The sequence below is a fragment of the Rhincodon typus genome, chromosome 6 (assembly GCF_021869965.1).
Source record: "Rhincodon typus isolate 14 chromosome 6, sRhiTyp1.1, whole genome shotgun sequence".
In the NCBI taxonomy this organism is placed as follows: Eukaryota; Metazoa; Chordata; class Chondrichthyes; order Orectolobiformes; family Rhincodontidae; genus Rhincodon; species Rhincodon typus.
In genome coordinates, this window is record NC_063337.1 from 42,557,527 (window position 1) to 42,572,342 (window position 14,816).

A 14,816-nucleotide genomic window follows, 5' to 3' on the forward strand; every position below is an offset into this window, starting at 1 on the left:
CATGCACAGGGGGTATCATCCAATTCATTGTTTCAAAACAGTGAGCGCTGATAGAAAGGACAATTTAACAAACTCCATCACTATCATACCTGCTTCAGTGCTCTTTCTGTGTCAATACCTTGAACCCAAGGAGCAGCAGGATTAGCAAGACAATCTCCAGCATTTCCTTTTCTTGAAATCCCAATCCGTTGCCTTCGGAGGTAACGGAACGCTTCAGCCATAACAAGTATCCCATCGTATGTTAGTGCTGATGTGTACTGAAAAGGAACATTCAAGTTGGTCAAAATACATTTTATTTGTTCTAAGCTTTTCTTCATTCAAAAGAATATAAAACAGTGGCAACAGGCTAACCACGTATATTTAGCTTGGATTTGCCAACTGTAATCTTTAGGCTTATAATACACTGTGGTAAAAACATAAACTTTTAGTTGTGCTCGAGTTTTATTACGTTCTGCTCATCCTTATCTTGGGCACTGGCTTTTTCATAAATTCCCAAACCAATATGCTAAAATGTCTGGTATCCCAAGTTCAAGAAATGCTTTAGGAATGAGTCAATGAGCCTTGTAGCTGCAATCATAACAATACATTGAACTATCGTTCTGATACAATTGTTATGGGGCTTTGATTGGGTTTTCAGCTTTGCATCAGCCAAAATGGTTAGGTTTCATGAGTTCTTCCTGTTGTGGAAAATTCATGAAATGTATCCCCTAGTGGTTGAAAATATTTCCCTTTGAAGAGAATTTGTGCTTTACATCAAAATGGGGTTGAGTAACATAATAATGGAAGCTCTTTTAAGAGGCCAATCAGATCGCACTTTTAATAATGTCAACTGCAAATATCTTAAGCAGCAAAATTAATAGCTTAACAAAGAAAATGTGAGAAAATTCATAATTCCAGAGGTGCAGTGAGCCAAATAGAATTACAACCATGGCTAGTCATCAATTTTCACATGTAGATTTAGAAGATGTGCGTTCTCCAACTTGGAATTATATATAGCTCTTGCATGAACTCTGCTTCCAACCCTCAGCTTAGCTTTATTGCCATCCTTGGGCTCAGCCTTCAATGACAATTGATGCACTGAAACTACTGCTTATAAATAATGTCCCAATATCCATAATAAATATGACTGACTTGTCCATGAACTTAGGACTGAGAAGGCGGTTATTCTTAACAAATAAAACTGGTCATAAATTGAGCGTAAGTGGCAGCTTCAGAAGCATTTGATGAATGAGGAATTAATGAAGGACTCACATGGACAAATTATACAGCTGACATTTATTTGAGTTACTAAAATGCACTGGGCAATTTCATTAAGGTCTGTCACATGAGCTGTTCTCTGAAGGCTATACAAGCGAATTGAGTTCACAATTGGGAGCAAGGTTGAATTCTGGACTCATCCAGGAATTGAGGAATCATCCACAAGGCACTTCTGGCTGAAGATTTACAAATCTAAATAGGGAAAGGCTTAGACGTCTGAAGCACAAAGGAACTTGGGAGTCCTAGTTCAGGATGCTCTTAAAGATTGACATCCAGGTTCACTTGGCAGTCAAGAAGGCAAATGCAATGTTAACATTCATTTTGAGAGGGCTAGACTATAAGAACAGATACGTACTGCTGAAAGCACTGCATCAGAGTGAAGGGGTGGTCCTTTAGAACTGAGTTGAGGAGAAATTTCTTCATCTAGAGGGTGGTGCATCTGTGGAACTCATTACCACAGAAGGTTGTGGAGGCCAAGCCACTGAGTGTACTTAAGACAGAGATAGATAGGTTCTTAATTATTCAGAGGGTCAAAGGTTACAGGTAGAAAACAGGAGAATGAGGTTAGAAACAATATCAGACATGTTCAAATTGTGAAGCTGACTCAATGGACCTATTGGCCTAATTCTGCTCTTATATCTTATGGTCTTATGGAATGTTTCAGCCTTCTCTTTATGATGAAATATTTGTGAAGGATTTCCCTTAGCAGGTTGTTTAATTGTCCACCACCATTCATGACAGGATGTGGCAGGACTGCAGAGCTTAGATTTGATCTGTTGGTTGTGGGTTCACTTAGCTCTCTCACTTGATGCTTATGCTGTTTGGCACAGAAGTAGTCCTGTTTGGTGGCTTCACCAGGTTGACGTCTCGTTTTTAGGTACACCTGGTACTCCTCCTGGCATGCCCTCCTGCACTCTCCACTGAACTCTGGCTTGATAGTAATGGCAGAGTTGGGGATATGCCAGCCTATGAGGTTGCAGATCGTGTGTCAGAGTGCGATTCTGCCGTTGTTGATGGCCCACAGTGCTTCACTGATGCCTTGTCTCAAGTTACTAGATCTGTTCAAAGTCTGTCCTTTGATACAGATGCTTCATAAAATCTCCTACAATTGCTGGTGGCCTATATGACACAAGGACTCTCAAGACTCCTGACAGTTGGAGGCAGCATGACATAGGAGCACCATTAACTTTTCATGAATAAAGCCTTGTTGCATCTGCATTTCAATGAGTAATAATTTGCAGAGTGTGTGCTTTGAAAGCCAAGATGGCCACCAAAGATGGCCACCACTGCCTGCACAAATACAAATGGCACTGATGACCTCTTATTGACCACAGCCCTTGTCTCAGCTGTGAATCAGCAATAAAGTTGTGGCAGGCTGCAATGATCATAAGAGGATGCTACTGGCTGTGATGAAGAAAAATTTGGCAGCAATCAGGTTGCTGGAGAGAAACTCCAAGCCTAGCTTCAATACCAGGAGGAAGCTGCAGAACGGCCCTCTGGGTCAGTCAAATGGACTGGATGCCTTGGGCTCCTTCAAAACTGCCAATAATCAAATCCAAGGCAAAGTGGAAAGAAGCTAAATAAACCAACAGTAAAGAAACAATTAGTTTCAATTAGCTGAGAAATAAAAAGTTGTAAGTGTATAAATCTGAAGAGCCTGGCTCTTTCAAAGCCACAAAGTCTCTCTGAAAAGAGCTGAACTGACAATAAAATGACCCCTGTCCCACAGCTGGGTTTATTCTCAACAAAGATCATTCCAAATTAACAGAAGAGTCAAAAAAACTTCACATGCTGAATTTCTTTCGAACTTAACATTTATTAAATTCTCACATTCTTTCATTATAAAAGTATCTGAGAGACAGTTCACTTGATCTCTGTGCATGTGGTACTCTTTATGTTTCCTAGAGGTAGCATTTTTATGATTCATAGCTGACTGATCTAAATCTCTGACAATACATTAAAAAAAAAAACAATGTGTTAGTTGGAAAGTAGTGTTTTTCTTCAATCAACGTCTCAACTACTCATTTCTACATTATTGGGTGTGACCATCTGGTGAGTTCTTCAGAAGGAGGTGGAGGAGTTATTCTCATTCCTACCTACAGCTCCTCCTTTGTAGAAATACAGGCTACAGCACCTCAGGCACACGGTAGGTATGGTCTGCTAGCCATTACAGAGACATAGTCGTAAAATGACATCATTTGACACTTAAATAGTTAAGGGGACACATAACATTTACAAAGGACAAGAAGCCATGCTGTAATAACTCCAAGGACCGGAAAAGATGGAGTGTAGCTCTGTTAATTAATGATGGTATTAACACAATAGAGAAGGATGACCTAAGTTTAGGAAATCAGGATGCAAACATGATTTGTGTAGAGATGAAAAATAATAAAGGCAAGAAGTCACTTTTGGGAGTGGTATACAGTGATAACCATATGGTAGGAGAGAGGACAAAGGATAACTTAACGGGAGCTTATCAGAAAGATAATGTAATAATCATAAGGGATTTTTAATCTAGAAGCATACTGGAAAAATCAGGTGGGCAAAGGCAATTTTCATGGGGAGTTCAGAAAATATTTTTGGGACAGGTCCTTAGAACAGCACATTCTGGAGTCAACTGGAGGGCAGGCTATATTAGACTTGATAATATGCAATGAGACAGAATTAATTAATGAACTCATACAGAAGACACCCTAAGGTGGCAGTGATCATAATATGACTTAAGGTGTGTTTGGATGGAGGGAGGGAAGAGTGTTCAAGACTGGCATTTTAAATTTAGTAAGGGTAATTGTGAAGTACAAAAGCAATGCTAAGTAAAATGAACAGTCAAGAGAGATGTATTGGCCGACATTTAAGGGAATAATTCAAAATACACAGAATAGAGAAACAGGAAAGATCATGTTTGATGGGAAGACTTACGCCAGTGGTTAACTAAAAAAGTTAAAGATTGAATCAATCTTAAAGAAAGAGTACATAATTCACAGGAATGGGTGACAGGTCAGAAGATTGGACAAAATATAGAAAATAGCAACATACGGCTGAAAGATCAATAAGATGGGAAAAATTAGAATATGAGAGAAAGCTAGCTAGAAATATTAAAATAGATAGTTAGAGTTTCTGTAGCTATCTGTAAAATGAAAGAAAAAAATTAACAAATTGAACGCTGGTCTTTTAGAACGAGAGTCTAGGGAATTAATAATGGGAAATAAGGAGAAAGGCAGATGAATTTAACAGGTATTTTTCATCAGCCTTCACAATACAGGACACCAGTAATATTCAGAAAAACCTGTAAATCAGGAAATGAGAGGGAGGAACACAAGAAAATTACAATTAACAAGTGTGTGGTAATGAGCAAATTGTTGGCTGACAGGTCCCAAAACCCTGATGAATATCATTCCAGGGTCTTAAAAAAGAACTCGCTAGTGAGACAGTTGATGCCTCGGTTTTAATTTTCCAGAATTCCTAGATTCAGGGAAAGTTCCATTAGATTGGAAGATAGCAGAAATGGAAAGAGACTGAAACCAGCAAACTACAGGCCAGTTAGCTTAACATCCGTCAGAGGGAAAATATTAGAAGCTATTATTATATACAATGTAAGCATGGCACTTATAAAAATTGAAAGTAATCAGGTCAATTCAACATTGTTTAAACAGGAGTTCCCATCTACCAAACTATGTGGAGTTAATTGAACAAAGTAGCATGTGTTGTTGATAAATGGAAGCCACTGGATGTAATACACTTAGATTTCAAGATGATATTTGATAAGGTGCCATATTAATTCTTATTGTAGAACATCTTTCTCCACGCCAATATGATGGTTTTCTGTTAACTAACCAGAGACAAGGCATTTTGATGCTGTGACCTCAATATTTTGTAAATGACTTGGTTTCAGGGACCAAAATTATGCTTGTTAAACTAACTGATGACACAAAGATAAGCAAGAAAGTAAAATGTGAAGAGGGCATAATGAGGCTACAAAGAGATAGAGATCGGTTATGTGAATGGGCAAAGATTTAGTAAATACAATATAATGTGTGAAAATATGAAACTATCCATTTGGTAGGTAAAAATTAAAAAGCACATTATCTGAAGGGTGGGAGATTGTAGAGTTCTTGGGTGCAAACAAATCTGGCCAAACCACAAACGTTAGTATATAGGTATAGCAAATAATTAAGAAAGCTAGTAGAATTGAAAGGGGAATTGAATATGAAAGTAGACAGGCTAAGTTTCAGTGGTACAGGGCATTTGTGAGACTACATCAAGAGTACCATTATTTGGCCTCCTTATTTAAAGAAGATCCAATTGCATTAGAAACAGTACGGAGAAGTTATTTTTCCATTAATAGCAGCAATGACCAGGTGGTCTCATGAAGGAAAGGTGAAAGTTTAGAAAAGCAAAAAGAAACCTAATTGAGACATAAATTGAGAAATCTCAAAAGGGTCGATATAGAAAGAATGTTTCCTCTTGTAGGAGAATCTAGAACTAAGGGGTCACTCAATAAAAATTTCCTTTTTTCACTGAGGGTAGTAAGTGTTTGGAACACTTTTCCTGAAAAGAGAATGGAAGCAAAGACTGAATATTTTTGAAGCAAAGTCCGATGCTTGTTAACCAAGGAACGAATGGTTATCGAGTGTAAGCAGGATTGTAGAGTAATCAGATCAACCATTGTTTTATTGAATCATGGAGCAGGCTAGAGGGTGCAGGGACCTATTCCTCTTCCTAATTTGTATGTTTTCATGATCAAGGAATAGTCTCAGTCTCCAAGGCCAATACTCTCTGGAGCACCAAATCAGGGAGAACACCACAAAGCAGCATGTTACAGGAAACTATTAATGGTCCCTACTGCAGGTGTCATCTCAGGATTTGTGCCTCAGATTCAAATGATCTATCGGCTTTTCTGTGGCTGCCCAGTGGTCTTTGCACTCCTTCGCCTTTACATTGGGGTTCCACATAGGTATTAGGAGTCTTGTCTTTAGAGCAAGCCCCTGTCACGCAACGTTCACCTACAAAGGTGATCAGGTGATCTGAAAAGCTGAGACACTTTGAATTGTCTCAAATAGAGGCAAAATATTACATTTGCTTGAAAACTGAAATGGATACACAGTCATACCAGGTTTGAAACATCAACTGTTTCTGTCTCCACAGATGCTGCCAGACCTGCTAAGTTTTTCCAGCATTCTGTGTGTTTGTTTCTGGATTGACTCAATATGGACAAGTCATGCTGCTTCCTGAAGCCTTGCTCCCAAGCAGTAGGATTCTTCTTGGGTGTACATTCTGTGATTGGGAATCTGTCATATTGACAAAGGCACCTTGCTGCTCGACAGAAGTCTTATTGGCCATGTACCCCCTTCTTTGCTTGATTGCTCAGATCTGTGTGTGATGTATGTTTTGGCCTGACCTCTAGAAAAAGGTGTCCATGGCTAGCTTGGTGATGGTCACTGACTGGAAGATCACATAAACGTCCTTTTCTATTGTGGTAGCAGCATCAAGAAAATAACTGATTGAAATTGCTTCATCCTCAAAGACATTCACTGCATTGTTGGATATTATAATCACAGCTATTCAAACAATCTGTAGACATTTGGAAGCAGAAATATAATTGAGCTTTCCCCAAGTAGGACCTATGATCAGCTCAATGATCCACAAGCATGGAAAAGGAAGCACAGGATCAGATGATGCACCATGCCAAGGAGTCCAATATTACTGTCACTTGTTGCATCCTACACAAACCTGCTCTGTAAATAGTTCTTAATATAAGGTTGACAAAACAGACATAATCACAACAGGAAATTGAGTAATAGCATCAGGAATAGACCATACAAGCCCCCAGACCTGCTCATTCATTCAACTCCATTGTGGGTTACTTTCTGCCTCTAGTTTGACACTAACATCTCCCTTTTAAACCAAACTCAGTTGTAACGAACTCAGGAGTAGAACAAAGAGATGTGTCAGTTCACCACTCCTGAGCTGGTAATTGTACTTCCTTAATAATGGATTCCAACATTTTCCTGATGACTGATGTCAGGCTAACTGATCCATAGTTCCATTTTCTCTTTCCCTTCTTTCTTGAATAACTGTTACATATGCTAATTTCATAACTGGAGCATTCTTGATTATAGGGAATTTTGGAACATCATAACCAGTACATTCACTATCACTTCAGCTACCTCTTTTGGAATATCAGGATCTAAACCACTAGTTTCTGAGCATGTGCCAACGTTCGCTTCTTTAAATTTTGCATACTTTTTTTTTGCTGATATTAATTACTTTAATCATCTCATTCTTAATTTGGCCCTTAGCTACTCTATTTCCAAATAGCCTGTTGTTTCTGCTGTGAAGTCAGACAGCAAATATGTTTTCAAGTGTTGTTGCCATTTGATATCATATAGTTATATCGCCTTTCTTTTTACAGTGTCCCTGTTTAAGATAATTTCACCTGTTTCCATTTCTGTGACCCAAAGATTACTTTAGTTACTCTCCTCCTTTTGTAATATACTAAGTTTGCCTCCAACATGATTTTTAGCTGATCTGGCAATGCCAAATGTTCATCAAGGCAGGAGGACTGATCACAATTTTGTGAATCAGTAATGTAGCAATGCTTATGCTATCTCCTGTAATATGACAACCTGGTGGTGTTGTAAAATCCTCAGCCACACAAGTATCAAAGTATTCAACTATTAACATACAACACAGAAACATGTTTTTGGAAGGGTGTCATGCTACAAGCTATCCAAGGTAAGGGGCAGTAGGGGACTTGTATACCCTCAGGTCACATGCTATGATGCAGTGACGATAGTAAGAGCATGTCTCTTAAAAACATACTAATATACTGAAAATGAGACATAGTAGGCAATATATTTGTAAACATTCTTAATCTGTTTTATATTTGTGACTAGTTTAGTCTCATATCCTATTATCTTCAGATCAACCTCTGCTAGTTTCTGAAAGAAACCTAATCATCATAGAATCCCTATAGTGTGCAAGCAGGCCATTCAGCCCATTGAGTCTAACCAATCCTCTGAAGAGCATCCCAACCAGACCCACCTACATATCTTTGGACTGTGAGAGAAAACTGAAGCACCCACAGGATACCCAGGGAAAACATGCAAACTCCACACAGACAGTTGCCCGAGGATGGAATTGAACCCAGGTCCTAGGGCTGTGAGGCAGCTGTGCTCAACACTGAGCCATTGTGCTGTCCCTCAGTCTTAGTAATTCTCAGTCTTACTACTATTGTCACAATAATATAAAACTTTTGTTTTAATCTTAACTATCTTAGTTAACCACAAATGTTTTGATTTAATGGAATGTATTTTTTGAACAGATTCAAAGTTATTATTTAACACTTCCCACCATTTAGTTGCTGCCACACGATTCATTTTTTTCTCCTTTTACACATATCCAGAAGTGCTCTCACGCATACTGAATAGCCTTCCACCACCAAATCACTGTGACCTGCCACACTTCCTCATCTACTTAATCAATTTGAGCTAGCTGTCCCCTCACATCTACACAATTAATTTTGTTTGAGTTTAGATTTCTGGTTGTAAACTTTGGTATATTATTCTTGAACTTAAAATGGAATTCAATTGTATTCCAAACAGTTTTTCCCAGAGCATTTTTTATGAAAATTTCTAATTTACTTTGCCTAACAACAGATTACCTCCAAAAAAACCCTTATGTGTTATTGATTCTACAACCTAACATTCCAGGATATTGTTGTGAAAGCTTTGCTCATCAGCGAAACTACCTTTAGACAGCCTATAAACTACAATCTCTGGCACTGTCTGATCATTGTTATTTTTAATCCCCATTCATATTGTTCCCAGTTGTAAGTCACTGTTCCAACCAAGACACCTCCTGCACAAAGGACAACATATAGAAATTGCAGTGACAGTCAGGTAAGCCCCTGAAATGTCCTGTATACATCTCTCTGCATATGCAATAAATACTTTTGCTAAACAAAGTAGCAAACCAATTAGGTTCTATCCATGCATTAATGTGATGATTTTACAAAATTGAGACTTTTGCAGTGACTTTAGACTGTTAGGACTGCTTATTTTAAATTTAAGCAAGCTTCTAATATTCTATTATAAGGAATGAGTTTCTCCACCAGGTGCGCACTTTCATAAAGTTATTTCTTATACAGCACGAGGACAATGGAATTTCTGCTCAATTGCCTTAGGATGTCAGATATCAAATGCAACACTATGACATGTTATAGCATCAGTCATCTCAACCTTTATTAAGTCTCAGAGTGTGTAGTGCAAGTTTGTGTAATGTATTTGCCTGACTGCTTTCCCTTAGTACAAGTATATGATTTATGTCTTCTGCTTCTTAACTGTACACAATCTTGCAGTTTCCCTACAGAAAGAAAGAGATGGAGTAGGTAGAACTCTTTTCTGTGTGCCTAACTGAGAGGGATATTAGACAGTAGATAATGCTGGAGTTAAAAACACAAAAGATATTAAAGCAGTGGCAAGCAGGAAGGAAGACTTACATTTGTATAGTGCCTTTCACAACCTCAAGACACCAAAAAAACATGACTATACTAATGAAGTACTTTTGATGTACAGTGTACATTACTGTGTACTCAATGTGATATGTCAGTAGTCACTGGGGTGGTGATCAGGCAGTGCCAGAGATTATGGTTTATAGGCTGTCTAAAGGTAGTTTTCGCTGATGAACAAAGCTTTCACAACAGTAACCTGGAATATTAGGTTGTAAAATCAATAACACACAAGGCTTTTTTTCAAAGTATCTGTAGTCAGACAAAGTAAATTAGAAATTTTCATAAAAGATGCTCTGGGAAAAAGTGATTGGAATGCAATTGAATTCCATTTTAAGTTGGAGTGACAATATGTTTCCTCATTTGCTCCCAGGTTCAAGGAACAAAATGAGAAAGCCTTGACTCTATCTGACACTCCCATTTCAGGCTGATCTGGCATTGCTCTGGGCCTTCAGTTCCATAAAATTCACCCTTTCCTGCAACACTTACAACCACGACACCCAAATCTGTAGAATTTGATACTACAATTCTAACACAACTTGCTGCAGACATTTCCTCCCCCTTCAGAAATGGCAAAGCATCAACTGCAACTTGTGGTTAGTAACGACTGCAGATGCTGGAAGTCAGAGTTGGTAAAACGTGGAGCTGGAGAAGCACAGCAGGTCAGACAGCATTGGAGGAGCAGGAAAGTCGACATTTCAGGACTGATGAAGGGTCCAGACCTGAAAGGTCAAATTTCCTGCTCCTCTGATGCTGTCTGACCTGTCTTCTCCAACTGCAACTTGCAACTCTTTTTAAAACAAATAGGTAATACTTCTCTTGAACTTAGTGCACTGCCAGGAAATTACGTTGTGAATATACTGATATGAACTGACCTTGCATTATAGTGGAAGGTCATATCTCTAAACCACAGGCATGCACAATACATAAGGAACAGCAGGCTCAGTGCTCAGGTCATAAAACTGTGGGGTTAGTCAGACTATAATGGTCTTTTCAGTTCTGTTGGTTCCTCATTCCAGTTATTTTGTAGCTGCATGTTTATCACACCAGTGGCTAATGTGTGAGTCAGCATTACCTGCAGTCTCATCTCCTTCTCCATCAAAGAGCAACAGGAACGTAGCACAATTGTGCACTTGCTCAGTTGACAGTACTGAGCCTGGCTGCTACCTCTTGGCAGATATAGTAATATTACCACTTATTGGGAAGGATATCCTAAAGTGCAAAAACCAGAACTCAGACAGGCATCAAGTGTACTTTCTCTTGAGAGCAGTTTTCTATGTTCCTGGCATGAGCACATTACAACAGAGATCACATAACTGGTCCAATAATTGACCTAATTTGCTTTTCTGAGCAGAAGACCAAGCTCTCTAAGAAAATCAATTTACAGGAAAGACAATACAGTGGTAATGTTCGAAAGCCTTGATTTTAAAATGTTGCCCCCTAGTCTCAGCACACCTTTCTTCCGTCATAAGGTCAGAAATGGGGATGTTCACTGATGACCGCATAATGTCCAACACCATTCATGACTCCTTAGGTACTGACACAGTCCATGTCCAAAGGCAGCAAAACCTGGACAATATCCAGATTTGCAGCTGAGAATTGGTGAGTAACATGCATCATACAAGTGTCGGACAATTACCATCTCCAACAAGAGAGAGCCGAACCGTCACTCCTTGGTGTTCAATGGCATTACTGACACTGCATTCCCCTAGTATCAACATCCTGAAGGTTGCTATTGACCAGAAACTGAACTGGATTAGCCATATACAGTGGCTACAAGAGCAGGTCAGAAGCTAAGGATTCTGAGACGAATACCTCACTTCCTAACTCCCTACGGCCTGTCCACCACTGAAAAAGCACAAGTCAGGAGTGTGGTGGAATATTTTCCATTTGCCTGGATGAGTGCAGCTCAAATAATACTCAAGAAGCTTGACATCACAAGGATGAAGCAGTCCACTTGCATGGCACTGCATCCACAATCAATCATTCGTCTACCATTTAAGTAGTAGCGTGTTCAAACTATTTGATGCACTGCAGAAATTCTCCAAGGCTCCTTAGGCACCACCTTCCAAACCCACGACCACTCTCATCCAGAAGGACATGGGTAACAGGTACATGAGAATACTACTATCTATGTGTTCCCTTCCAAACCACTCACTAGCCTAACTTGGAAGTATATAGTATGTCCTTCAGTGTCACTAGGTCAAAATCCTGGAAAAGTCTCCCTAACAATGTTGCAGATTGACTTACACCAAATGGACCTCAGCAGTTCAAAATGGCAGCTCCCACCACATCACCTCCTCAAGGGCAACTAGAAATAGGCAAGAAATGCTGGCTCAGCCAGCAAAGTCTACAACTCCTAAGTTAATTAAAGTGCCACAAAGTACCCTTTGTCACAATGGCAGCATGTAAAATGGCACAATTAAACCTGATGTACATCATATGTATTTGCAAATTTGAAACAGATTTGTGAAATGTTTCTTTATGATGATAATGGCATTTTAAGTTAATGTTCTGTTCTACAATTGAATCAACTTCTTCAGAAAGGTTACTTCAACTGAACATTCCTTACTTTGCAAACAAGGGCTAAAAGCTAAACTGAAAGTAAGTGCCATGCTTTATAACAATACAAGAACAAAAACAGCCCATTTGCTTCATCTATCTTACGCAATCCCTTAGTTCATGTGTGGGATGTTGCCAGACCATGTTCACTTTCCTCCTACCTTGGCACCAAGAGTCTATTCTCCACTTCAACTAAATGAAAAAAGAAATATTGATTTATTTTCTGCTTGGTTCCACTGCGTCTGGATAGGAGACAGACTGTTCCCTCTGAACTCTAAATGTGAAGTGCTGTTGCTACTATGTTCAGTTTGAGATTTCTTTACACTATAATCCCCATGCTTCTTTAAGGGTCGATTTAGTTATTTTTCACCAGCACTGTGAGGATGACTTTCCATGGGAATTCTCCTGAGCAATAGCTGTAAAGATTCAGAACAAATTCACTCTTTCTCTGTCTAGGAGGCTTCAACCAATTAAAGCAGTCAAAATAATGCTCAAATTGACTTTACATCAATAAATACGAGGATATGTACACAACGCTGTAAAATATACAAACTCATTAGTTAATAGGAGTTGAAAGCTTATTCAGCAACATCTTCGTAAAGGGAAACAATGGTTCAGAATCTACATTTCAAGCCAATTAGTGATTTCTAAGCTGCCATTTGTGGCTAGTGCTTCAAGTGTATTTGATGATGTTGTGAATTTAATGCGTATCGTAGAAATTCTTCACTTTTAACTCGAGACTGTCATGAAATTCTGGTATCCAGATGGTCGCCTTTTTTCAGCTAATTCCATGGGAGTTTCTGAGGCAATTGAAATATCTGGAATCCTTCAAAAAAAGTCTCTTAAGTTTCAGAGAATTTCAAAGGAATCAATTAATAGGAACATAGGAACAGAAGTAGCACATTTAACCCCTCAAACCTATTTACGTAAGCTTAATAGTTACTCGGAGGAATTAGATGGATTAAAAACCTGCTCTACCTCCTAGGAAACCACTGATTTAAACCCTATCTCACCATTCACCCCACCAGCTACATCTCCCCAGACGCCCGACATCATCCCATCCAGTCTCAACCCCTCAATCTATCCCAAGCTCCCTCATTCACGAGGTACTCTTCACCCACCTGCCATCCTACCTTCCATTGTACCTGACACCCTACTCAATAAACCACCTGGCACTCTACAACACTAAGCCACCAAGCAGCCCAAGCCCCTAACCCACCTGCCATCCTACTGCACTAGACCAGTTGCAGCTTACCTTCCACAACAGCCTACTCCCCAATGTACCTGGCACTCTGCTTCTCGCAGCCATTTGGCATCCTAATCTGCCTACCATCTTATCTTGCTAACCCAGCTGGTATTCTCCTACCTGGCACCTGAACACACCTTCCACTCTTTGTCCCCAGTCACCTGACTCTCTATTTACCTTATTCCTTATCTCCCACACTTACTTTTCAGACTTATTTTACACAGTAACCGTCAATGTGTCTGCAGGACATTTAGATTATAGAATATAGCATTCATGGATTTGTCTCCACTTACTAGTTACAGGAAGTTCCTGTGTAGGAAATTTCAGGTCAGAACTGATCACAATATGAGTGTGCAGTTAAGTGTGTACTTCTAAGTCTACTCAGATTTGAAACTAAAATTTCCATCAACATTCCCTGTAAGCTGTGAGGAATGCATGCCGCGCACTGTCAATTGGTGTCAGCATGCCATCCCAGCATTCACTTGCTGTTCCGAAAGTCACTGCCATGCAGGAAAGAAAATTAGAGGGAATGCTGTTTCTGACCTCAATCAGAATTTCGGGGCTAATGTGTATGTGTTATTTGGAAACCTACAAGAGTTCTGCACAAATATGTTGCTGTGTCAGCTCTTTCTATTTTTTTACCTTTGTTTTATTCTGCTTTACTTTCTCTGTCTCTAGAACATGGCTTGACGGGTGTTGGTAACCATCTAACACTTTGCCAAGTGGTCAGCCTTGAGTGAAAGCAGCATTCCTGTCTCTAAGTTAATGGATTTCTAGGTGCATTTTCAAGTATATCAGAAGGCAGAATTTTAGAAAGCAAAAAGCTAACTACTTAAGTAATTTTCCTATCCACTTCCTAAAAGGTTGAAAGGTTTAGTGAAGAATGCAAGAGTAAGGAATGAAAAATCTAATGGGCTTATATAAAAGAAATAAGTGATAGGTGTGAGTTTTGCATGAAATACTGAAGGACTCAGCCATGGCCTATAGTAAGTCTACCTTTAACAAAGTATTTCAATGGGGTTGTGGCTGGGCACAAAAAAAAAACAGATTAATTTTATATTCTGTAGATTTGACAATAAGATTTAGTTAGTCAATGATAATGACTAAGTCAATGCAAATCATAGGATGGTTCATGTTTTTTTTTAAGTAAGTTCTTAATGGGAAGTATTAGATATTAAATAATGTGCTACCTCTTGGAGCTTCTTGGTGGTACAAGGAGTTTACAGCTGTCTTAATGAGGGA

The 14,816-nt window shown here is 39.1% G+C and overlaps 1 protein-coding gene across 3 annotated transcripts in view; it reads right to left on the bottom strand.

Moving 5' to 3' along the window:
- Window positions 1-14,816, bottom strand: part of gria4a (glutamate receptor, ionotropic, AMPA 4a) — a 222,242-nt gene that overhangs the window by 103,145 nt on the left and 104,281 nt on the right. For all 3 annotated transcript variants that reach the window (XM_048597758.1, XM_048597757.1, XM_048597759.1), the window contains exon 7: window positions 90-257. In XM_048597758.1, coding sequence (XP_048453715.1) covers window positions 90-257 — 168 coding nt within the window. The remainder of the gene's footprint in view (window positions 1-89; window positions 258-14,816) is intronic.